Source organism: Giraffa tippelskirchi, chromosome 5, assembly GCF_054371585.1.
Source record: "Giraffa tippelskirchi isolate mGirTip1 chromosome 5, T2T-mGirTip1v1.2.pri, whole genome shotgun sequence".
Classification (NCBI taxonomy): domain Eukaryota; kingdom Metazoa; phylum Chordata; class Mammalia; order Artiodactyla; family Giraffidae; genus Giraffa; species Giraffa tippelskirchi.
The window spans coordinates 4228066-4254641 of NC_137279.1; the positions used below are offsets into that span (position 1 = coordinate 4228066).

General features: G+C 43.3%; 1 protein-coding gene across 38 annotated transcripts in view; it reads left to right on the forward strand.

Annotated features, from left to right (window-relative positions):
- Positions 1–203: 203 nt before the first annotated feature.
- Positions 204–26576, forward strand: part of DENND1B (DENN domain containing 1B) — a 363581-nt gene continuing 337208 nt past the window's right edge. For 28 of the 38 annotated variants that reach the window (XR_014055160.1, XR_014055164.1, XR_014055163.1 and 25 more), the window contains exons 1-2: positions 204–326; positions 2463–2527. Coding sequence is in view for 11 of the 38 variants with exons in the window: in XM_081495285.1 (XP_081351411.1) it covers positions 310–326; positions 2463–2527 (82 nt within the window). In the remaining 27 variants the exon portion in view is untranslated. Of the gene's footprint in view, positions 327–2462; positions 2575–26576 lie in introns of all 38 variants that reach the window. The other 10 variants (XR_014055159.1, XR_014055177.1, XR_014055161.1 and 7 more) reach the window with 1 other exon arrangement.

Sequence of the window (26576 nt, forward strand, 5' to 3'; positions counted from 1 at the left end):
CAGGCCCGCGCCCCGCGCCCCGCTCGCACCCACGCGGCCCAGGTGAGGCGGCCCCGCGCCGGCGCCGCGCGCCCACTTCCTGGTTCGCGGGCGGTGCAGGGAGCGCGGGGCGGCCGGGCCGGGCGTGGGGGCGGGGGCGGGGGCGGGGGCGGGGGCGGGGGCGGGGGCGGGGGCGGGGGCGGGGGCGGGGGCCGCGCTGTCACAGAGGCGCGGGGCGGGGCGCGGCCTCTCCGCCGGGCCGGGCCGCCGCGCTGCGCGCAGCCGTTCCCGCGGCGGCCGGCGGGCGGGCGCGCCCCGCGACATGTAGCCATGGACTGCAGGACCAAGTGAGTGCGCGCGGGGGGCGGGCGGGGCGCGCCTCCGCGGACCCCGGCTCCCCACCCCGGCTCCCCCGGGCGGCCTAGGCCGCGGGCCTGCGGGCGGCGGGGGGCGCGCGGCCCGGGGCGGAGGCCTGGGCGCCGGCGCGGCGCTGCGGGTCCCGGGCGGCGGGCGGACGTGAGGCCGGTTCCCCTCCGCGCGCCGGGCGGGCCGGCGGCTCGGGCGTGACTGCCCTCCCGGCGCGCTTCCAGGGTGTTTACCGGCGGCCCCGGGTCTCCCTCCCGCTGCCCCTTCTCAGGGCAGAAAGGTGCCCCGGGCGTGGATACCGGCGCCGGCAGAAGGGGCTCGCGGAGAGAGTGTTTTCCGTGTGGTCCGCAGCACCCTTGGGTGCCGCTGGGGCTTTTCTTCAGGACCTTCAGGCAAAAAGCCGTCTGAACAGTGTGGTGGTTGTCTTTCGGTTACCTCAGGGGCAGGAGTTTTATATTTTCCTCCGGAAACTTACTTTGCAAAGAATTCCTTCTTTCTTCCTTTGATACCCTCTTAACCAACATCCCCCCCTCCGAGTTCATGAATATCATGTGTATATTTCTTTTAGCGTTAAAAGCCTTTAACATTTCCCAGTGTAATAGAGTCTGTATTTAATATTTACATTTAAGAGAAGTTCTAAGGACTATTAGGAAAACAGGAAAATAATTTTCTTCAGTGTTTGATATATTGGGGGAGGGTGCTAGGTATGGGACTTAAAAATGTGTATCTTTTGACATTAACTGGATTAGGAGGGAGGCTCACCTGAGTTCAGATTATTCCCATTGAAGCAAGTTAATAAGAACGGCTGAGGAAACTGTATTTGGAGAGTAATTTATATGGCTTGTCAATTTCTCTGTTTCTAGGTTCTTGTAATAAATTTTAAAAAATAGAGCTCGTACTTAGAAGTCAACATAGTTGTTAGTTTCTTGAGGGAAATGCATTGTTAAAAACAGCCAGTGCACAGACAACCAAGGACTCCAGTGGCAGAAATAACTGAAATACATTAACACTTCGGTCACATGGACTTTGTGGTATCAGATGTTGCTTGATCTTTTATCTTCTGGCAGAAAGAGATTAAAACAGAACTGTTGAAAAGAACACAATGTTTCTAAAGAAGATAGCTCAATAGATTGTCATTCACTGTTTGAAATTAACAAAGTAGACCTTGAATGTATGAATGTTGGTAACTTCTGAATGAAGCAAAACCTTACTGTTCTTAGTGGTAAACTCCAATATTGAGGCAGGAGTCCAGTTTTCCCAGATAACTGACATTATTTTTTTGGGTTGGCCTTGGAGGCTATTTATAGTTTGGTACTTAAAACATGCTTCCCTGCTGTAATTCTGTCTCAGGACAATATATGTAAAGTTCCACTGTTAAGGACCATTATGAAGTGTTTCTAGAACGTGGCAGGTGGAACCAATCATTCAATTATGTCTATATTGCAAGTCCTTTGATAAAAGCCGGAGAACCTGCTGTGAAGCTCTGCTGGTGGGAAGAGATAGAGCCTCTTAGGAACCTTCTGGCTTTTCAATTTTGATTTGATAAGATAAAGGCAATGCTTTCTATTTATACAGCACTTAATACTTTATAAAGTACTTCGCATGTATTATGTGATTTGTAATCCTCACAGTTGTTCTGTGACTCTTAACAAGGCATTTCTAGGTGAGAAAGCAGACTCAGAAGTGAGACGTTTTTTTCCAAAGTCTCTGAACTGTTAAGCCTTAGTGCACTTAAGTTGCTGAACTAGGAAAACAAGTTTATTTCTTCTGCTTTGTGATGATGTAGTTTGTGGTTGTTTAGTTGTTAAGTTGCATCCCACCCATTTGTGACCCCATCGACTGTTAGTCTGCCAGGCTCCTCTGTCCACGGGATTTCCCAGGCAGGAATACTGAAGTAGGTTGCTATTTCCTTATCCAGGGGATCTTCCCGACCCAAGGATCGAACCCGGGTCTCACCTGAATTGGCAGGCGGCTTCTTGACCACAGAGCCACTTGGAAAGCCTGGTCATATCGTTACATGGAATCTGTTGAGACAAGAACAAGATTAACTTTTAGAGTTAAGAGAACATAAACTTTGTCACAGGAAAGAAATACTAACAAAGTTCTTTTTCTTTCAGGGAAAATCCAGAAAGAACCTTTGACTTGGTATTGAAAGTGAAATGTCATGCCTCCGAAAATGAAGGTACGTGTGTTTTGCTAGTTGAGAATAAATGCTCAGGTTGTAGACAAGTGGAATGCGATGGTATCAGGACAGGACTTGTATTAAATATACCTTCTGTGTCTGGTGTCTCAGGTTCTGGTCGGAAAATAGATGCTGAGTTTTAGCTCTGAGGTGGTGGGAATCAGGAATGTTACCTGTGTAGCTTAAATTTCAGGAGTGTGTAAGTGCCATGTAACTCACAACTTTGTTGATGACGTTATTGTTAGTTACGGAGGAAGGGCGCACCCCCTTCATATTCTTTCATTCCTTCTTGAAAATTCAGCTCCTGTTTAAAATGCTGGTGAAAATTTCCTCACTGGTGCAAGCGGCAGCCACACCGGTTCTCGTCTCAGGTTCCCCAGACGTGGAATGTGGGCTGGGTAGCCCTCTCTGTGGGCTTGACTCCGGGAGCCGGGGGCTTTCAGCGGGAGGGAAACAGCCCTGTGGCATTGCGTGGAAGGGGTTCAGCCGTCCGTGCTACAGCATAATTTCCTGAGATGATGAGGACACCTTAGGATCATGACTTTTGCCGGTTTTCCCCCTGCTTTTGTCGGGGGGTGTGTGTGTGCGCGTGTGCTGGGTGATGGGGGGAGGGCAGGTGGATACAGTAGGCGATGTCTCTTCTCCCTCACTTCCTCTGCATTCTGTCCTGTGCTGTATCTTTCATGGATCTCTCCCGTGTATGACTTCACCGCTGTACTTAGACCCCAGATAGCATGATGATTCAGTGTGGGACTTTTGTCCAGACTGGCTGTCCACTCTTGAGGCTGGCTGGGAAGCCTCTCCACACTCTCAGCTCCCCAAATTGGCCAGCAGTTACATGCTCCTAACCAGTTTGGAGTCGCTCACCCTAACGTAGAGGCGCCCATCCCAGCCGGGGTGAGGCGGGCAGGGCTGATGTTAGGGAGGAAGGCAGGCCGGTTCCTGGCTCCAGCAGCCCCGCCTGCCCCACTCAGGCCTGTTTGAGCCGCAGCTGTGGTCAGGTTTGTCCCCAGGTGAGGAGAGATCCTGGGTTGTACGTGAGCTTTCTCCGATTGAAGAGGTTATCTTTCGATGTCCCGCGTGTATTAGTCTGCTTACGTTCTTTCCAGGCCCAAGTAAGTTCTCTTTGAAGATTCCAATGGATACATTATTATTTTTTTTTCAGCTCCAATTTAAATTTATTCTGTAGTGTATTTATGATAGGAATAAATCTTCACAATATCTGCCGTAACATCAGCTAAGGTGTGTGAAGTAATGCTGACCTGATGTGTTTGTAAAACAGGCTAAATTCCTTTGGACAGTGTGGGTTTCTCTGCCATTTTGAATGCATGCTGATTCTTGATGAAAGGATGGGCCTGCCTTGTGGAACACCGGCTCCGTGCCTGTGTTGGGGGGGGGTCCTGAGTGGTCTACTCTTTACCTCCTGTCTCTGCTTTTATCCGTTTTTTTTAGGAGCTAGCCTTTTCAGTAGGCATCTTCTACTTCTGCCCTTCTTTTATTACCTTCTTGCTCTTTTGGTTTCGTTATTGTTTAAATTACTGCTCATCGGAAACATCTTTGTACTTTAACTGTTTATCTGGCATGATGAAGTTGGAAATATAAGTGGTTAAAATAAACATGTTTGGCTTCTCTGTAGGTTGCAGTTAATCTGTCCTACCCACGTATTCCATTAAAATGGCTCACTGGCAGCAAAGTCAAAAGATTTTTTTAAAAAGCTAAACTTAATTATGTAAAAAGCATTACTTTTTTGATTGTGCCTTAAATACTGTGAACTTGACTAATATTTTAGAGTCTAACAGTTACCGTTGCTGTGCTCTAAAAAGTAATGCTACTATATAACTAAAGTTTTGTGTCAGATTGAGAGTTTGATGTTTCTAATGTTTTTAAACTAGTTTTCTGTTTTATTGATAATTATTGAAGGGCAAAATGTCAGAAATTACTCTAGAAAGTTATTGGGATATTTTTATTTAACTGTCAGTGAGAGCTATTTATTTAATGAGTCTCATATGTGCATCAGTTTATTTAAAATAGGACACTTTTTTGCTAATATTTACATGAACACGGATGACATTCTTATGTAGTAATGGATATGTAAAACAAGATGTGTAAATAATGATGTTTCAGGGTACAACATAAAACCAGCTTAAATAATAAGGAAACTTAATATTTCATAAAAAGAAGTCTGGAAGTAGGTCATCAGAGACCTGGGCTCTCTCTGCCTCTGGGCCCGGCCACCCACAGTAGCGCAGTCGCTGGCAGACTTAGATTCCTTGTGGTGGTAGCGTGCCTCTCAGATAGGTTGGAGCCCTGCTTCTTGTCGGTGACTCTGGGGATGCAGACCCTGGCTTAGCATGGTGCTGATGGGGGCAGTTTCTTTCCCCAAGTCCCCTGGAGCGTTGGGTCCTGGTGGCCCAAGGCGGCTTGGGCCTGACCAGTCTTACAGTAGCCATTGGTGGGGGTAGCGGCGGAGGGTGGAGTGACCAGATCGTCATGAATGATACACTAAGCAACTAGCGGGGAGAGGAGGATGGAAATCAGTTAAAGTGCCCTTTGCCTTTCTTAAAACATTGGTTTATTTTCTGAATGAATTGTTACTTCTCAGTATGTTGGTGTATTTTTTGATGACTATCTGTTTGATCCAGTAGGAAGTACAATGGTCAGGATAAACTTGGTTTATGCTAAGATTGATGATTAAGGTATTTGGCATGTTTCTTGTTTACTTTTTAATAGAGAAGTTTTAACTTCCTTTATTTATCCTGAATGATTTAGATCATAAATCCCTTTAGAGGGAGACCCTCATTTAACTAGGATGTAGTTAGCAATTTGAAGTGGCATCGTAGGGGACTTCCCTAGCAGTTCCTGTGGTTAAGACTCTGAGCTTATAGTGCAGGGGACATGGGTTTGATTCCTGGTTGGGGAACTAAGATTCCAACATGTCTTGGGGCTTGACCAAAATAAATAAATACGTACTTTATTGTTGTTGTTTAGTTGCTAAGTCATGTCCACTCTTTGCGACCCTATGAACTGTAGCCCAGAAGGTCCCTCTGTCCCTGGGATTTCTCAGGCAAGAATACTGGAGCGGGTTGCCATTTCCTTCTCCAGGGATCTTCCCGACCCAGGGATCGAACCCTTGTCTCCTGCTTTGGTAGGTGTATTCTTTGCTGCGGAGCCACCAGGGAAGCCCAAATAATAGCCAAAAAAAAAGAAATGGCGTTGTTGAGATGTAACCGATAATGTCTGGCCCTGGTGAGGGACAGTCTCCATCTCACCTGTTTGGACTTGTGTTAAGGGCATTGCGTGGATTTTTTGGAAAGCACCCATCACATGTCACGGGCTGTAAGCACTGCTGCGAGCGGGTCGGCTGTCCCTGCCGCATCCTGTCGAGTCGGTGGGCTGGGTGCCGGGGCGTCTCCTCGTGGCTGCTCTCCGGGCCGGCCAGCTGCTCGGGTAGCTCCTGCCCCAGCCCCCAGGGAGCGAGGTGCCGGCATCCAGCTCTCGGTGCTCTTCCCATTAGACCTCCGAGCTGGCTGCTGTCATCACGCCTCTTCCACTGTCTTTTTCTCGCTTCCAGCCGTCAGGGAGGTTCAGCCAGCAGGGACGGGCTGCCTGCGGTTCTCACTGCAGAACTTACTGGAGGCGTGCCGCCTCTGCTTTCCCCAGGAAGATTCAGGGAAGTGAAAAGCGGCTCTTGCTCAAGGAGGGCGGGAGACGCCTCCTCCTGGGGTTTTGTGCTCTTGGCCCCGCACCCCCAGCGGCAGGAGCCGGAGCCCCTACTTGTGTGGCACTTGAGTCACGGACAGTCCATCCTGCGTACTTGACAAAAAACCCTGGGGGCAGAAATGACGAAAACTTGTCCAGAGTAGCCTGGCTCCAGAGTCTCTATTTCAGTGTATTGCTTTTTAGTAGATTTGATAACACGTAGATATTTTAAGAATCCGCCTGCAATGCGGGAGACCTGGGTTCGATCCTTGGGTCGGGAAGATGCCCTGTACAAGGGCATGGCAACCCACTCTGGTATTCTTGCTGGAGAATCCCATGGACGCAGGAGCCTGGAGGGCTGCAGGCCACGGGGTCACAAAAGAGTTGGACACAACGACTAACACGACTAACACGTTCTCACTTTTCACTGCATATTTAAATCCAGCGCTCTGGTGGCGCTCATGTGCAGGAGCTTCACACAGGGAAATCAGTTCAGTTCAGTCCAGTTCAGTCGCTCAGTCATGTCCGACTCTCTGCAACCCCATGAACTGCAGCACGCCAGGCCTCCCTGTCCATCACCAATTCCTGGAGCTTGTTCAAACTCATGTCCATCAAGTCGGTGATGCCATCCAACCATCTCATCCTCTGTCATCCCCCTTCTCTTGCCCTCAATCTTTCCCAGCATCAGGGTCTTTTCAAATGAGTCAGCTCTTCACATCAGGTGGCCAAAGTATTGGAGTTTCAGCTTCAGCATCAGACCTTCCAATGAATATTCAGGATTAATCTCCTTTAGGATGGACTGGTTGGATCTCCTTGCAGTCCAAGGGACTCTCAAGAGTCTTCTCCAACACTAGAGTTCAAAAGCATCAATTCTTTGGTGTTCAGCTTTCTTAATAGTCCAACTCTCACATCCATACATGACTACTGGAAAAACCATAGCCTTGACTAGATGGACCTTTGTTGGCAAAGTAATGTCTCTGCTTTTTAATATGCTGTCTAGGTTGGTCATAGCTTTTCTTGCAAGGAGTAAGCGTGTTTTAATTTCATGGCTGCAGTCACCATCTGCAGTGATTTTGGAGCCCAGAAAAATAAAGTCAGCCACTGTTTCCACGTCTATCTGCCATGAAGTGATGGGACCAGATGCCATGATCTTAGTTTTCAGAATGTTGAGCTTTAAGCCAACTTTTCCACTCTCCTCTTTCACTTTCATCAAGAGGTTCTTTAGTAGTGGAGTATAAACTGTATGTGGTACAGGTTTTTTTTTTTTTTTTTAAACAGGAATACAGTGTCTTTTGGGAAATTAATGAATGAGGTATAATTCCACAATGCTTACTGAGCTTTGTCCTTGTGATCTTCATATTGCACCACTCTTAGGATTTCCAGGTCCATATTGAGTGAATCTTTGAGCTAACCTTTTTGTTTATTGGTGGTTTTCAATGCGTCTTTTAGCAGATCTTGTTTTCTTTATCCCATTCTCTTTAGCCAGAGAGAGTAGCTTCTCTTAGGAACAGATCCCACCTTGCCACTAACTTTCCACTTTCATCAGCTTCTCCAGCCCAGTCAGTATCAGATGATCCATCCTTCTGACCTCCAGCTCATGTGAACAGTCTTAATTGCCTCCTTTTTCTTAAATCACAGCCTTAGGCCAGAGAATCCTGACTGTGTCCTCATGCCCTGCAAAAACAAGGTATTGCTGAGCTCCCTTTTGCATTTGATAAGTTTTCGCCTTGAGGGATACTGTTTACACAGATTCATAGCATTTTGCTTCTGCCTTTATCACGCTCTTCCAGGTACGTCTAAGATAGTAATACAGAGACATGCAGATGTATCTTAGCATGTCTGCTCGCCCCGCTCTGAGTGACCTCTTCAAGGACCGGCCTGTGACCCAGTGACTGTATTCTTAAGGAACAGTTTAGTGCAGCCGCTGGCATGTTTAGTGTGTATTTACAGAATGCGTGACAGAAGCTGGTCTGAGCACAGTGTCTGACCACTGGTCAGGTTAACGTTGATCCAGTGAATGCACAGAGGCTGCCCTTGTGGACGTGATCCTCAGTGCGTGCTGGCTGGTGGACAGTAGCGAGGACGTTATTAATTTTTAAATTTATTTAGTTATTTTTGGCCACGCTGGGTCTTCGTTGCTGTGAGTGGGCCTTCTCTAGTTGCGCCCCGGGGGCTACTCTGTAGTAGCAGTGAGCAGGCTTCTTAACCGTGGTGGCCTCTCTTGTTGTGGAGCACGGGTCTCGGGTGTGCGGGCTTTAGTAGTTATGGTTCTCAGGCTCCAGAGCACGGGCTCAGTGGTTGTGGTGCCCGGGCTTAGTTGCCCTGCAGCATGAGGAATCTTCCTGGACCAGGGATCACACCCCAGTCTCCTGCATTGGCAGGCGGACTCCTCACCACTGAGCCAGCAGGGAAGCCCTGCGGGGATATTACTGACCTGTAACCCTGTGCCTGGGGCAGGGCTGTTTGGGGTTCCTGTGCTCAGGGCACCCTCACGCCCCCCATTCAGGCCCCACATGCACTCTGCCCCCGCCTCCCATCACAGGATTTACTGGGACACACGCTGTGTACGTGTTTGTGGAGGCCGCCCTGAAGCCCATTGATACCCCTCCACACATGCCGAAAGCCCCGGAAAACCCTGGCATTTAGAGAGTAGAACTTTGGTGAATAATACGTAACATAAGATGGTCTAGGAGACTACATGTTGCCCAAAGTGGAAAAAAAAAATCTGTGAGTAAAATGCAGTTACTGTGCTTTTCTGCTGCAGTTTCATGTTGGTGAAGGAATTCTTGAGTCCCTCTCACCCCAGGCGCACCGGGATGAATTAGAGCAAATCTTTAGTGAAAGTTCTGACTGTGTACCCCACGTTGTAGCAGAAAGCAGAACTTATTTTCTCATAGCTGCTAACCAGGGGCAGAGTTTCATGTGCTTTTTTAGGGGCATATCTCCTGAGACAGACTCTTTCATTCTACCTGGAATGTGGTTGAGAACAGCTGTCCTTTTCTGTTTGGCTCTGAGCATTACCTCCTCCTCCCCGCAGCTGCCTGAAGGGTAGGAAGCAAGTCAGCTTCAGAGCTCAGTGGTTATTGATTCTTACTCTGATAGGGATGCTGCAGAGCTTGTTTTCTGATTGTAACTTGTCTCATTAGGTGCTTTTATTTATTCACATGTTGTTTAATTTTGCAGCTTTAATCAAAAGGATTATTACTCAGCGACTTCTTTTTGTATCTTTTACTTCTGTAGCTTCACTTGCACGAATTTCACCTGCTTGGATAAAAGTTGTTACATTCTTAAAGAAAAGATTTTGATGGTAATACCTCTCAATACCCATCACAATTTTCATTCTTTTTCTTTAAAAGCCATCTTAGTACCTTAATAGTGGTGCTTCAACAGTTGAACAAATGTTCCCTGAACAGATGCTTGGGCTCAGACACTGTTTCAGGCTCTGGGGTGTCTGGGCACTCTGCGGCAGAGAGGCAGAGAACGTAGAATTAGGGAACTGGAAGTGTCCGGAAAGAGCTCCCGGCGCTGCCCAGGGAGGGGCGTCCTTTGATGGCTCTTCTCACCCCGGGAGGGTGCCTCAGCATCAGGCCGCCCAGGCAGTGCACTGAGGCCCTGGCCAGCGAGCTGGGCCCAGCCCTCCCCCACCCCGAGGACCTGGAAATCAGGTGCTTGAAGTAGCTGGTGTTAATGTATTTATCTGATGAAGGTAGTTCACAGTGAGGTGTGAACAACTGATGGACAGCCCTGGGGGGGGGGGTGTTTTAATTTTAAAGAGAGCCCTGTACACCTGAGTTAGTTAGAATGATGCAAACTTGCAGTAGTGCAAGGATCTCTGAACTGAGGATCAAGTATACCTCTGTCGTTGGGTTTTCTCGTTTTCCCGGTTTATATTGGTACTCCCTTTGTAGTTTGTGGTTAACAGCTTTAATACGTGTGTAAGTATATTTAGAGTATTTGCTCAGTGAATTTCATTAAGACATTTTTGTTGTTGTTGTTTATGACTTCCCAGTTAATGAAATAAAGCGATAGCGCGGTTACAGCACCTAATTTACCAATTTATTTTCTCTGATTAGGCCTCCAGTTAGATGTATTACAGAAACAGAAATAAAACTAATATTTAACAGTGTGTCAGTAGCTGTGGAAAGAGTCTACATATCCTCTTTATCTTCAGTACAGCCACATGAAGTCAGGACTGTTATTTTCATAAAGATGAGGACATGAAATCTCAGAAAGGTTAAGTAACACACAGCTCCCAGAGGTGGGACTGCGACTTGAATCTGTTTTTTCTGATTCTCGAACCGTTAGGCTGTGCTGCCCCTAAAATAATCAGCATTTTCTATCTAATAGCTTTGACCTTTCCTGCAGCAGTTTTAGAAAGCCCGCCGTTTAGAACATCCCCGCCGCTAGGCTTGACCAGAGTTGTGATACTACATTAGCATCTTTTAACAGGGATCAGTCAGAAGACGAAAATGGCAAGGAGAGTGTGGACGTCACAGGACATACTGAGTCTTCTTCCCTTCATTGGGCAAGTGTTTCTGGGCACAGGCGCAGGGCAGTTGAGAAGATGGCATTCTCACAGGGCGTCACTTTCAAGTCAGGCCTGTGGTGGTGGTGTTGGGGCTGAGGTCAACTCTTCAGCGTCCACGCCCAGTGTAAGGAAGGAGCTCCGTCGGCTCTGTGGAGGGGCTGGGGGGGGTTCTGGGGGTCCCGAGGTGATGGGCAGGGAGACAGCCACGTGTCTTCTCAGCTCTCAGTTGGGTTCCAGGCGGTTTTCTCTTTACAAAGGTAGCTGTACTTCGTATTCACAATCTTGTGACTGACTAAGAGTAAAGACTATATCACTTTTGGTCTAAATACTTGTGACTAAGGAAGCTGATGAAGAAGCAGTCTCTCGGCTGCGGTGTCAGCTGCGGGCAGGGGCTTGTGGGGCTTAGTTTTGTTTGCTTAGAGCCCGAAACAGTGTCTGACCCCAAATATCTGTTCAGTGAATATTTGTTCAATTGTTGAAGCACCATTATTAAGGTACTAAGGTGGCTTTTAAAGAAAAAGAATGAAAATTGTGAAGGGTATTAAGAGATATTATTATCAAAATCTTTTCTTTAAGAATGTAACAACTTTTATCAAGCAGGTGATATTTCTGGAAGTGAAGCTACAGAAGTAAAAGATATAAAAAGAAGTTGCTGAGTAATAATCCTTTTGATATTTGCCTCATGGCAGTTATAGTCTACCTTGAACTTGGTCTTTGCTGCTCTCTGTGAACACTGGATTTTAGGTTTTTAAGGACAAGCCTGTCTTTGGATCTCTTGCAGATTTTTGGAAGTTGTCATCATACAGATGATGTTCAGTAGTGACCTGTTAAGTTATACTCTCACAGTGAAGTTAGTAAAAGGCTCTGCTGTATTTCCAACACCTATTTTATATTTCTTAAATCTTAAAAAAATTTAACGTGTGGAACTTTGGAAGGCTATTTTTTTTTACCTTCGCAAGCAATTTGTGCTTTATTTAAATTTTCTTTTCTTTTTTTTTTTTGTAGAACTGTTGATAAACCACAAACTCTGTCTTAGTAGGCAGAACTGGTAAAGATCAGATAGAGCCTTTTCCTCTTTCAGTTCCTTCTTATTTATCATTTGAATCTGAAAATAAAGCATAGAGCTATCAGTTTAGTACATCTGATGGTCTTCTGCAAGTGTGTAAGCGTCCAGAAATTAGTCATTTCAGAAATAATTTTGTCTTGGTTGGGTAGCAGAGCTGCACCGACATAAAGATGTGTTTAGGGTTCATTATCATTAATGAAAATTAAGCAGGCCTTTAAAATGTTGTCCCTTGAGCAGTTGTAAAATTTAGACTTTTTATTAATTAAAAATTATTTGAAACAACATGAATTTGTGCAGAAAACATTGGCTAAAATGAAACAGTAAGTTGAGCAGTGTGTTAATGTCCTCAAGGTCTGCACATTAAAAATACATGGACGTGGTTCAGGAAGAATTATGAAGTTTTGTTTTTTTGAGATTCCAGTGTATTTTGGATATGATGTTTGGAAGAGGAACTCATGTGATACTGGGGAATCTTTTTCAAGGTCTTGGTCACTGTTAGTCTTTTATATAAATTAAAATGGTATTTTCTATTTAATAACTATAAACAATAAGTGAGTTTATTTTTAGAAAATATTTCTTTCTCTTTTTATTGTGTTCTTACTACTACAGAGGACATGAGAACTAAGATTTGGTGTTGTTTTGCTATGCTGTGTGTGATTTTGATGACAAGTATATGCAGAAAATTTTGTTGAAAATAAGGGACTACACAGTTTCGTCAAGGTTATTTGTTGGTTGTGTTCACTGTGTACAGGTTTTGACATGTCACAGAAGATATAGTAAGCTAAAAACCACATAGAAAAATACTAGTTTCCAAGTTTTCAGTGGTCACTATTGTGTTTTTTCATAACAATGTTGACTCCAAAAGGTGAAAGCTTTAAACTGGAATACGGGTTGACAGCCAGCATTTTAATTTGTAAATATCTGCTTCATTTGACAGTTTGATAGCTTGATGGTTGAAGGTGTAAATGAGTCATCTGTGGTACAATACTTTGTACGTGGCAGTGCTCTCTCTACATTTGGTCACTGAGGCTGGTGTAGCTATGCGGAATTCTTTATAAAGCCATTATAAAATCCACTTCCTTAGAGTTTGCTCAGTTTGGGGATTCATACAATCTCTTGGTAAGTTTTTGATTTATTTCCCCCAGGTATGCTTGAAATTGACAATGATCCTTTTGTGTCTGATAAGCATGGGAAGAAGAGTGGAGATGCCCTTCATGTTAAGTTTTCTGCCTTAAACCTTGTATCATACACCACTACTTTCTTACTTGTGGTTTCCTCAAATGGTGGCCAGAGGATTGGCAATGAGGTCACGGAACACCAGAAGTGCCTTCTGAGTCATCACAGTGAGACCAGGTTACATTTACCATGGTTTACAGCTTACATCTTCATGGTATTGTAATTCTTTAAAAATGTATGATTTGTGTTGTACTTAATATGTTTGACAGATTTAGCCTATACGGTTTGTTGTTGTTCTTCAGTCACTGTCACGTCCGACTTTTTGCAACCCCCTGGACTGCAGCACACCAGGCTCCTCTGTCTTCCGCTGTCTCCCAGCATTTGCTCAAATTCATGGCCATCCAGTCGGTGATGCCATCCAACCACCTCATCCTCTGTTGCTGCCTTCTCCTGCCCTCAATCTTTGCCAGCATCCGGGTCTTTTGCAGGGAGTCAGCTCTTAAATATGTATGATTTGTATTTACTTTAAAATGTAATTTTAAATATGACTGGAATTTGCCTTTTTTCAGGTGTGGCTGAATTTAATTTGGTCTTATTGTTGTTAAAGGACTCCCTGATTCCTGTGCTGCGTTGCAGCCCTTAATTTGAAAGCTGGGGCTGCGGAGAGTGGACGGCGGGCACTGTTGCTCGGTCTCTGCGTTGGAGGAGGTGATGAGTAAGGTGGGGCTCAGTGGTCTTGGAGAGCTGTCTCCCTCCCACAGGTGTCGAAGCCTCTGCAACCAGAGGAAGGGCCAGAGGCCCTGTTTCTGCTTCTGGGTCTTTAACCAGTAACTGGGACCAGTGAGGCCTGCAGGTTGTCTCTACCACCTCCTGCCATCTGCACGGAGGTGTTAAATCCTGGAATTTGTATTTACCTCCTTTCACTTTTGCTTTTTGGTGTACTAGGTGTCTATTCTTTCATTTATGAGACATTTAATATTTTTATGTTATTTGGACTGTGTTACTTCTTCAGCTTGTAATTTTACTTTTAATTGTATTTTCCTTTTTTTTTATTAATTTGTATTGATTTATTTGTTTTTTTTTAAAGTTTTTATTCCTTTTATTGTTTAAAAAAAATCATTTCATTAAATACTTTCTTTTGTTTGAAAAAAGTTTTGTTCTTTGTTGTTCGGACGCAGGGTGTCCTTTGGGCATCTGTTTCTTTTTCTAGTGAAGAGACGAGGGAAGCTGTTAGAGGAGTGAATATTGTTATTGCATTTCTTTAACCTGATTACTCTTTTCTTTCTTTGATTGGAAAATAAACATAGAGTAATATAGCACAGTGTTTCCTCTTTCCTCCCAGTTTTGTTGGGATATAGTGGCGACACAGCACAGTACAAGTTTGAGGGGTGCAGCAGGGTGATGTGACTACGTGCGTCCTGAAGGGACTACCCCAGGTTTAGTGAACATCTATCATCTCCTATACAGACACATTAGAGAAGGAAAAAAATGTTTTTCCCTTGTGATGAAAACTCTTAGGATTTACTCTCGACAGCTCTGTAACATACAGAGGTGTAAGTTGTCTTCATCATGTAGTAAGTACCTTACATCCCCAGCACTTACTTATTTAACTGGAGTTTTGTACCTTTTGACCGTTTTTACCCCATTCTCTCTTCCCCCACTCCCTCTGGTAACCACAAGTCTGATTTCTCTCTCTTTTAAAAATGAATTTGTTTATTTTTGAAATGTGATTGACCTCTAACACTATGTTAGTTCCTGTTACACAGAGTAGTGATTTGTTATTTCTGTACATTTCAGAATGATCACCAGGATGAATCTAGTTATAATGTCACCTATAAAGGTATTACCTGGTTATTGACTATGTTCCCCACATACCTGTGGGTACACATGGGTACATTTCATACCCATGACACAGTTGTATTGTAACTGGAAGTTCGTACCTCCTTAATCTCCCTCCCCTAATCACCTGTGTCTTACCACTCACCTCCCCCAACCACATGTGTTCTCTGTGACTCTTTTTAAAAAGTTATATGTATGTTCATTTGGTTTTTTAGATTCCACCTATAGGTGAAATCATACAGTACTTGTCTCTCTCTGACTGTTTTCACTTAGCAGTAATACTCTCTAGGTCCATGCATGTTGCCACAAATGGCAAGATATTATTCTTTTTTACGGCTCAGTGTTCCAGGTTGTGTGTGTGTGTGTGTGTGTGTCTGTCTGTGTACACATTCATCTGTTGATGGGCGGTTGGATTGCTTCTGTATCTTGGCTATTGTAAGTAATGCTGCAGTGAACACAGAGGTGCGTATATCTTTTCTGATTAGTGTGTTTTCTTCAGGTGAATACTCAAGGATAGAATTGCTAGATCATGTGGTAATTCTATCTTTAATTTTTCAAGGCGCCTCCATACTGTTTCCCAGAGCGGCTGAACCAGTTTACATCTCCCCCAGCGGTGCATGAAGGGGGGGTGAATATCATGAATGGTAATTTCGGAAACTCTCAGCAGACACACTTAAAATAAAACTGACGCGTACTCTTTGATTGAATGTGAGTAGGCAGTTAAATCTCTGTCTCAAGGTAAATAAGGGCAAATGGATCTGATGACATGGTTTTCTAAAAACCTAAAGTCTAGAATCGTCTTACGGATGAAACAGAATGAAACCTCACAGACTCCATGATGTAGTGGAGAGACATGGACAAGGGTGGAACGTGGCTTTAGGTCCTGGCCTGGCTATTCATTACTTTCATAACTTGGTAGAGTTGTTTAGAGTCTGTTGATTTCACTTTTCATAGTTTTAAGAAGTTTGCACTTTGTATCTCAAGAGGTGTTATGAGAGTCCGATAGAAAATGGCATGAAAGTGCTTTGTAAATGGCTGTAAGTCACTCTTGGTTCTGTATCATGTTCGTGAAGTCTTTGAAAAAAGGCGTGATCACGTCAGCAGAAATCAGACATCAGTGATGAACTTCCCTCCTATTTTGATGTGTGTGATCAGCGTAGAAGAAAGGAATGTGAAAGGAAGGTGATAAGGAAGCCTCCCGGGCCCCCACTTTATATTGCACAAGGGTCAGATGCAAGGAGGATGGAAGGTGCTAGTGTATTTTGGGCCGACGAGTTAGTTTCACTTTGAAGATGATGTTTGGTGGAGAATACAGATTTAGCACAGAGTCTGCCAGTTCTCCTGTAAAGGCTAGGTGGCATCCACAGGGGCTGAGCAGGCCTTGGAAGTCACAGTGTGACTGTTCTTTACACACCTTTCTTCCAACTTTTTTTTTTTTATGTGCACTAATTTAAACGGGAAGTAAAGATTCTATATATGTGTAAAATTTCGACCTTCTGAGAGTTAATATTGACATACTAGAAGCTGATTAGAATGGGAATAAACGAAGGGCCCATGTCTCTGAATTTCTGATGATGAGGTGAGATTAAGGGTAATATTATGTAACTGTAGGTGTCTTAGTGGACATGTTATCAGGTAGGGGCATGGTGCAGTTGGTTATGAGTTCTGTGTATACTGATGGTAAACACTGCAGTCAGTGTGCGAGTGGCTGAGGTTTATAGCAAATCCAAGGCCACCCCAGTAATGCCGTCACTTACTCATCTGCATGCCTGATTAACTTTCTGGAGTGAATGCTGAAGGAATCCTGTGACTGTGGCGAGCAATAGAAGTTGTATGCAAACACAGACTGCCTTATTGGTGCTACAGAATGGAATAAGCCGCTGATTGGATAAGTAACTGATGATTAAAAGTGACTCCAGTGTTAGTTACTTGAAAAATTTATTTATGCTCTGACAAAATCTGGATTATGTGCCTAGATAAAGAAGATGTGGTATATGTATACATTGGAATATTGTTGTTACTAAGTGGTATCCAACTCTTTTGCGACCCCATAGGCTATAGCCCACCAGACTCCTCTGTCCGTGGGATTTTCCAGGCAAGAGTACTGGAGTGGGTTGCCATTTCCTCCTCCAGGAGATCTTCCCCACCCAGGGACTGAACCCATGTCTCCTACGTTGACAGGTGGTATTTTTACCGCTGAGCAACCTGGGAAGCTCACAACAGAGTATTACTCAGCCCATAAGAAGGAATGAAATTGGGTAGAGATGTGGATAGATCTAGAGTCTGTCATACAGAGTGAAGTAAGTCAGGAAGAGAAAAATATAGTGTGTTGACCCATGTATGTTGAATCTAGAAAAATGGTACAGATGATCCTATTTGCAGGGTAGGAACAGAGATGCAGACATGGAGAGTGGACTTGTGGACGTGGGGAGGTAGGGGGTACGAATTGGGAGATTGGAATTGACATATGTACACTACCACGTGTAAAATTGGTAGTTAGTGGGGAGCTGCTGTATAGCACAGGGAGCCCAGCTCAGTGCTCTGTGATGACCTGGGGGTGGGATGGGAGAGTGGGTAGGAAGGAGGCTCAAGAGGGAGGGGATGTATGTGTACTTCTAGCTGATGCTCTTCATTGTGCAGCAGAAACTAACACAGCATTGTAAAGCAGTTATGCTCCGGTAAAAAAGAGCGAGTTGTGAATAAGATTGAGAACCACTGTGTCAGGATTTAAGTCCTGCAGTTAACTTTGAAGCAGAATTCTGTTAAATCATTGATATCAATCTCTCTTTAAAGGTATTTTCATAAAGTTTATGAGTTTATATTTTCTAAGCACATTTTCTTTGAGAGCATTCTGTCTATTCCTGAGTTCTCAGTAGCGGCGTTCTCAACCTTGTTCATGTCACGACCCAGAGATGACAGAATTTTTATGGATCTCTGGGCAAACTGACTTTATCATTGGTGAGCGGTCAGTGGGGCTCCCAGGGTTGAGGGATCGTTTTATTTTCAGTCTTCTTAACCATGAGAGGTACACACAGGAGGGGTGTTCTCTTTGTGGTTTCTTTGGTGAGAAGAGAATCTGCTCTTTTAATTCATTGCTTTCGTTCACTGCTGTTTTATGCTAGCTAGGATGGCAGGATTCTGACGTTAGGTTGGATTTAGAAGAACTTGGAGTTCTAGCTTTGTGGTGTTACTGGTAACCCCTCTGAGCCTGTTTCTTTGTCTTTAAAATGACAGCAATAACAACCTTTCTCTTTCTGCCATAAAGCTGTGATGGCCAAGAGAGAGAATAAAATATGTCAATATGTTTTTAGACAATGGTTATTTTTGTTGTAGTTTAAGCAAAATGTATATACTTTTCTTAACTCATAAGAAATAATAATTAGATGCCTTTGTTTGATATGTATGTAGTGTGTGTATATATTACATATTTAATGTATAATGACATAGTGTCCATCAGTGAAACCTTTTCACTCCAGAGCTAAGAGAGTGAGTTGCAAGATTTCACAATGACTGTGATAATATGAGGATTAATGAGGGATGAGTATATTTCTTTGCATTTCAGGCTAAAGCCTAGCATACACGTCTGATAGTAATTCTAATTATGGCTTTTGGTTAATATTATAAACAAATTTCATATTCATCTATTTTTAACGAATTTTTAAAAATAAAAAGTATAATGAATAATATTCAGAATTAGTTAGTTGGATGGCATCACCAGCTCAATGGACATGAGTTTGAACAAACTCCAGGAGATAGTGAAGGACAGGGAAGCCTGGCGTGCTGCAGTCTATGGGGTCCCAAAGAGTCAGACAGGACTGAGTGACTGAACAACAGCAACTGATAGTCGGTATATTCATACTATTTTTCTCCTAAATGATAAAGCTAAGCTAAATGTCTAACGGCTTTATTCTGATGGCTGGAAAGCGCCCAGGAGTAACTAGCCTCTGGCCTTGCAGACTAAGGCCACAGAGTAGTGGGTGAGTGTGCTATTCTGTCCATCACAGTTGACTGGTCAAAGTATTCTCCTACACCATGTTGGGCTCCGTATTCAGGATCACTCCCGGCCTTTTTATTGAGGAGCTAGTCAGATACTGTTGAAGAAGTGAGGCTTCTCTTTTGTCTCCCATCGCTGTCTGGAGCTGAGGGAGCCTCCTGCTTGCTGGCCCAGGCTGCCGTCTGAGCCTGTGACTGGCAGGTGGGGTGTCTTGTCCAGCCAAGCAGCTGACCGCCTCCATTGTTAACTGCAGTTTTTCTCAAACTGGGGCCTGTAGGTTCTCATGTCTAGGAGACCCTGATCTCCACAATAAGCTCTGGCCATTAAGCGTGATGTTCTGGATCTTCCGTGACCTGGGCTCAGATAACCGTTTTAGACTTGACGTTCCAGCCTGCATCGCTCACCACGCAGACACATCTTAGGTGGTGCTCAGAGACGCTGCCTCTCTGCGGAGTGCTGTTCCCTTCCTTGTCTGTATGCAGTGTCCCCAGAGTGCCGTCTCCTACTTCTGTGTACAGTCTCCTCAGTGCCCTCAGGGGACTGGTTGCAGGACCCATGGCGGATACCAGAATTCAGGGATGCTCAGGTCCATGGCTGGCCCTCTGTATCCCTGGATTCCGCATCCGCAGATACGGAGGAGCAGCCGTACATGTATTGAAAAAGGTCCGGGTGTAAGTGACTGCATGCATGGACCAGTGCAGTTCACACACGAGTTGTTCCAGGTCAGTGCAGTCTACTTGTATCCATCCTTAAAGCTCAGCTCGTGATGATAGTGTCAGTCACCCCAAAATGCACGTTAGTGTATCAAACCTGTGATCAAGTTACACATTTGTTTTAATGGCAATCATTTAAAAAGGTTTTTAAGTAACACTCTTTTATAGCAGGAAAAAAAACCACAAATGATAAAAATTTTTATTATATAAAGGGGAATACAGAAAAGAGTAAGTCTCTCCTCACCTCAGATCCAGAATGCCTTAGCACCCCTTCCTAGAGAAGAAGTAGGTGACCATTTCTCGTACATCTGTTCAGAGAATTTGAGTGCATTTGCCATCATACGTATGTAAGTGTTCCCTTGCACGCACACTGGTGCCTTCCATGCAGGTTGTTATCGCTCTGTTTTATTTGGTTTGCAGATTCTTCTGCTTCGGCACACAGGGCTCTGGCTAACTGCTGTGCAGAGCAATCCCCCCGTGATCGTATCGTGAGCTGGTTCCACTGGACAATTTCTCCCAGAGATTTTCTGTGCATAACTAAGATAGCTTTTCCATCTCTAAGTTAATGTTGTAAGTGATGCATTCAAATTATTGAAGGCTTTTATTTTCACTTTTTCCTCTCATTTGTTATTAATGCTGTCAATTCTATAAAGTGGAAATATAAGCTTGCTTTAATGAATAAAGGCTTTCCTAGTGGCTTAGATGGTAAAGAATCTGTCTGCAATGCAGGAGACCTGGATTCAATCCCTGGGTCAGGAAGATCCCCTGAGGAAGGGCATGGCAATCCACTCCAGTATTCTTGCCTGGAGAATTCCATGGACAGAGGAGTCTGGTGGGCTATAGTCCATGGGGTCACAAAGAGTCGGACATGACTTACCGATTAACTCTTTCACTTAATGAATGAAAAAATTTTCCTTGCCTCTTTATGTAATTTCTTTTCACCATGATATGTATAAAGGCCTTTCCCCCTAAAATTATACTTTGAAAATATTATCTTTTCATTAATAGTATTGGTTTATTATAAAGTGTGGAAAATCTTGTCTCAAAAATCAATTTGCATCATCTACTGTCTTTGTGACTTTGAACAGATTGTCCATTTTTTTATGTCTCTTTCCTCATCAGTTATATGGGTTTAATAAATGGATCCATTTTATGTTATCACATGACAAAATGTGTGTGGAAAAATTACAAATTGTAAAATTTTGTAGAAATGTTATAAGAAATTAAAATTAACTTGCCATCAAATAGATAAGATTTTTCTCAACATCTATCTAGGACAAGCCCCGAATATTTGTCAGCATATTTTTTCTTCATTGTTCCATTGTATGCAGTTATTTATTTTTTACCTTAATGGCTAATACAGCCCTTAATGTTTCTCCCTGTCTTTTTTCCCACTTGTTTTGGGAAGTCAGTTGGTACTGCATTTAACTTTTTAGTGATGCCAGTTCTCTTCTGCCTTTGTGAACACAACATATTATTTTTAGTAAGAGAACCAATGTTGATTTCCTCAAGTGAGATAAGGAAAAAAAGCACATCTTCTGTGCTGAAAAGTCACAGACTCTGCTGATTGCGTTTAGATTCCGCGGTGTTCTCTTTGCTCTTAATGTCTCTCCTTGCTTTGCCCTGTTGCCTGTTTTCCTTCGTTAATTTGTTGTCCCTGCCTCAGCCCTTCCGCCAGGCCTCGTGCCATCTCAGTGCCCCTCTTACCCCCACGCTGGGCAGCGGAGGCTTTGCTGTAGAGGGCACCTCCTCTGTCCCCCTTCCAGCCACCTTCACACTCCCTGTCATTTCCCGTGCCCAGAACCTGTCTTTAACAACCTGCTAGTTAGTTTCCCAAACATTCCAAACATTCTGTTAAAACTTTTAATCTCTGTGACATAAAACTGTTTGTTCATGGCTTGTTTGTCCATCCGTTTATCCATCTGAATGTATAAAACGTCATTCTTTATGCTAAAAGGAATGCAGAGATGATACTGGCCCCAGTCATCAAGGAATTTACAATCTAGTAAGAGAGAACATACATCAGGTTTATTACATTCGTTAGGTTTTTGGACACCTTCCAGCCCCATCTGTAACTGCTACTTGCAGTAAAAGATTGAGTGCTTGAGAAGCCAATAATTACAGCTGGATATGATGAAGTTTTGATTCTGTTTAATTTATTGAAGTGCCTGTGTTAATATCCTCTCTGAATGGGATCACTTCTGATTTGAAGATTCATTTATTAATAAGGCTATGAGAAAGAGTTGTTCTGAATTAGTCAGTGAGAAGTCCTGGTTCACAACTGGTCTTTGGTTTGTCTAAGCATTTTCTTTTTAAAATTTATTTAAGTTTTGGGGAGCTCTCTAGGCTTTATAAAACTTATAAAGGCAGGAACCTTTTCTCCTTGCTTTAATTACTGCACTGGTGAAGTCCGTGTCACGCAGATAGAGACAGCTATTATTTCCTGATGACTTCCTTTTCCTCTCAGTTCTGGCAGCTTTTCAACAGGAATCCAGCACTGACCAGGTGGTGCATGGACTGACAGCTTATTTAATGGTTGGTATTTTATTTTCAGTGAAGTAGTATCTTGCAGCTAAATAATTTCCAGCTCCCTGGCCCAGTCGTCATGGTCTGTGTTGTAGCATCAAGTTGCTGCTGACACAACTCAGATTCAGGTGTGATGACTCAGCATCACTCTTACTCTTGGGCCATAATTCTGTTCTTCTGCTGTGTGTCTCAGTTCTTATCATTGGATCTAAGTTTGTGTTCGTACTCCAGTTCCTTCCTTGAATAAATGGTAAGCTTTTCAAAAGCAAGAAATAATGTCGCACGTCCTTTTGAATTGCACACGTCTAGCGTGGCGCTCTGTGTTCAGCAGGATTTAAATGAAGGTGGACTGGTCAGTGATGAGACTGCTTGCTTATAAATGCAGGACCCAGATACCACATTCATCTTACTCATTACAAGTATAAAGGATACTTACAAGGGTCTCATATTCCAGGTACTTTAGGTCTTAACATGTGGATAATGATCAAACTTTCATTCTCTGTTTGGCCAAGGCATAGCTTAAACTTATTTTTTCTTTCAGGCAGTCTAGTCAACTGTCAGTTTTTTTTTTTAAATGGAAATTTTTGTTTAAGCTCATTTTCTTTTCTCAGTATCTCTATGTATTTATTTATTCACATAGTTCTCCTTACTGATTTTCTTCCCATTTAAAAAATTCTGATTTTCCTCTCTTTTCATCATTTTGTTGTCCTGAAGCATTATGTTTCCTGTTTTGCAGTTTACTACAGCTGCTGACGTTCACTAGTGGAAAGTGTAGAAAGTGTGCCCCAGGGAACTACTCGTTCACTTTCTGTCGGTCTTGTCCCAGTTTGGCTGTGCTGGGCTCACACTGTAGTCAGCAGACTTTAACCCTGAAATTCACTCTTTCCAGCCCACCTTGATCTTATATCAGAAAAGTAGAGTGAATTGAGGAACTTGCCCCAAAGTACATAATCAGTGAATGGTTTCTTTAGGCAGAATGAACTTGGCCAAGATATATTGGAAGTTAGAGTAGCCAACTGCTAATACGCAACAAATGTGTTGCCCATATATATTTGTGGCTATAAATGCCCTCCCTTATGTTTTGGGAAGAAAGATCCAGGCCTATGGTTTTTAAAAAAAAAAATTCAAGTGAAAAGAGAAAATAATATGAGGAGACTAAAAATCACCAAATCTCGTTACTCACAGAATATGATTAACATTCTGTGGAACCGTCTATTATACGTCTCCACACAGTGCGCGTGCGCGTTGATATTATGCGCTTTTTCATAAACTGGCCCCTCTGTAGTGTCCTGTAACGTGACAGTTTGCATTGTCAGCTTGGCACTTTATCATGGATGTCTTTCTGTGTTTGAAGATAGCAGTCTAATTCACTGGACTTAATAGCTGCCTAGAATTCCGGTGTATGGGCCCACTGTGCATACATCTCATTGCGTTTCTTTTGTTATCTACTTTGAATAAATGAATTCTTAGAAGTGTCGCTGTTTGACTTTTGCAACGTACTGGCAGATGGTCATACAGAAAGATGCAACGTACTCTTGTCACCAGGGCACGAGAATGTGAGTACAACAGTTCTCAACGGTACTAGGTGTTACTCCTTTTTTTTCTGATTTAATCTTTATTTATCTGGCTGTGCTGGGTCTCAGCTGTGGCTCTTGGGGTCTCTGATCTCAGCTGTGGCTCTTGGGGTCTCTGATCTTAGCTGTGGCTCTTGGGGTCTCTGATCTTAGTTGTGGCTCTTGGGGTCTCTGATCTTAGTTGTGGCAAGCGAACTCTTTGTTGCAGCATGTGGGATCTAGCTCCCTGACCAGGGATCGAACCTGGACCCCCTGCTTCAGCAGCACAGAATCTTAGCCACTGGACCACCAGGGAAGCCCTTATTACGCCTCTTTTTAAAATATTAATATCTTTTATGTGACTCAACATATTTAAAACACAATTATTGTAATATGCAGTCAATATTAAAACATTCATCAAATAATTCACACTGTGTTTTTCCAATTCTGTCTTTGAAGTCCTACATGTATATTTTTTGAAAAATAGACTTCGTTTACAAGCACTTTCAAGTTCATAGAAAAGTTGAGTGGCAAGTACAGAGTCACATTTTCCTACTACGGCCCCCTCCTGCCTTCTCTGTTATCAACATCCCGCAGCAGAATGGCTCTTTTTCTGTAGCTGAACGTACTTGGACACATCAGTTGCCCAAAGTCCATAGTTTTCATGAGGGGTCAGGCTTGGTGGTGTATGTTGTGTGGGTTTTGGACAACTGGATAATGATGCATATCCTCCTTCATAGTGTCATAGAGGGCTTCACTGTCCTAAATCCGTAGAACTCTGCTCATCTTTCCTCCCCACAACGTCTGGCAACCAGTGATCTTTTTACTGTCTCCATAGTTTTGCTTTTTTCAGAGATATCTTCCCTCTAAAATTTTTGGAAACATTTTTACCTATCTTACTTTATATATTTTTTGATTGATAAGAAAAGCTGGCATTTTTTCATGTTGGCATTATTTCTTTGATACATTTTCTGTTTTTGTTTTTTGCATGTTTGATACATAAAGCCTTTCATTTTATCTGTATCCATTAATTATTTATCAAATATTATTTTTCCAATGTAACATTTATATTTTAAAATTTTGTCATGATCTTTATTCAGAAGTTAAAATATTTCTTTCTAGTCAGATTACTCTTCTTTTTTAATGGTTTCTAGTTTCTGGATTTTTGCCAAGGAGCTACTGAACCCAAGGAAGAAAGCAGATCAGTGTTTTGCATATGTTTCTGATATAGATCAACTTCATTACAATTATATTATTGTTAGTGTACAGAGAAAATAAAGTTAATTGAATTACTGATACTTATTTCCTTAAATGTTTGATAAGAATTAACCAGTGATGTTGCTTGGTTCTGAATTTTTTTTATGTAGGAAAGATTTTAATTATGATTTCAGTTTCTCTGTCACACAAATGGCTATTCAGATTTCTTGGCTCTTGTGACACCTTTGGTAATTGCATCGTTGGAGGAACTTTCTTGTTTCATCTAATATTAAAATATGTTTGTACAAAGGTGTGTATAAAATTTAGCATTATCTCTTTAATTTCTGTAAGATCTGTAACGATAAGCCCCTGTTTTCACCCAATGTTGGTGACTCACGTATTCTCCCTTGTTTTTCTTGGTCATCCGAGTGTGAGGGGTTTACCAGCTTCATTGATGTTTTCAGAGGAGGAGTTTTGATCATTCCTCCACTATTTGTTCATTTTCTGTCTCGCTGATTCCTTGCTCTTTATTGTTTCTTCCTCCTTATTTTGGATTTCACTTCTTCCCGCTGCTTCTCCTGCTGCTGCTGCTTCCTGCCTCCTGCTCCTTCCCCTTCTTCCATTTCTTCTTCTTACTTTTGGTTTTTTATTGTTTATTTCTTTGCTTTTTTTGAAAATGAAAATTGAAGTTTAGTTGATATGCAATATTATTTGAGTTACAGGTATCATCTGGCTTCTTAATGTGGAAAATTACAGCATTGATTTTTTAATTTTATTTTTTTTTAATTTATTTATTTGGCTGCACCAGGTCTTAGCTGTGGTATGTGGCATCTAGTTCCCTGACCAGGGATTGCACCCTGGCCCCCTGCATTGGGAGTACAAGTCTTAGCCACTGGACACCAGGGAAGTCCAAAGCACTGATTTTTTTTTTAAACCTTTTTTCTAATATATAATCAAACGTATAAATTTACCTTTAAGCATTGTTTCAGCTGTATCCCACAAATTTTGACGTTTTCATTATTGTGTAACTGAAAATATTTTCTGATTTCCCGTCTCATCTCTTGGTCCATGAGTTATTTAGAGATGTGGTGCTTAATTTCTAAATACTTGGGATTCTTTCTGATGTATCACTGTTATTGCCTTTTAAACATTTAGCGGATTTAATAAGCATTATTTTTCTCCCAGCTACACTGTAAATTTGTTCAGGATGGACTTTAGCCTTCGTCATATTGTTAGTGCTTTCTGTATCCCTTCTGAATGATTTGAAAATGAAATTGCAGTCCCATCTTCAGCTAACCCTGAAGCAGCCTTGTTCACTTCTGTTCAATTTTGTGCCTTAAAAACCTCAAGGCCGCTGTGGGGTAGTCCCTGACCCTTGGACTTGGGAGTCAGCTTTGACTCGCAGGCTGAATTCTGTAACTTAGACTGGACTCCTTTATACAATGAGGAGCGTCCTGTCCTTCCCACAGGTTTGTGCTGAGGTCAGGTGTGACGCCAGGTGAGGCCCATCACAGTCCCTGGCGCCTTGCGTGCCCTCGGTCGCGTTGGGTGAGTTGCTGCTGCCGTGCTGCCTGCAGGCAGCGCTTGGGTGTGGAGGCGGGGGCACCTGTGCTCTGCGGGCACAGCCCTGCTCAGGAGCCCCAAGGGGGCCCCGCCGGCTGTCCAAGCCCAGACGCTGGTGACCACGGTGCACAGCCCACTGCACAGTGCAGACCCTGCTGACTTTTTTAACAGATTGATGTTTACTGGAGTGCAGTT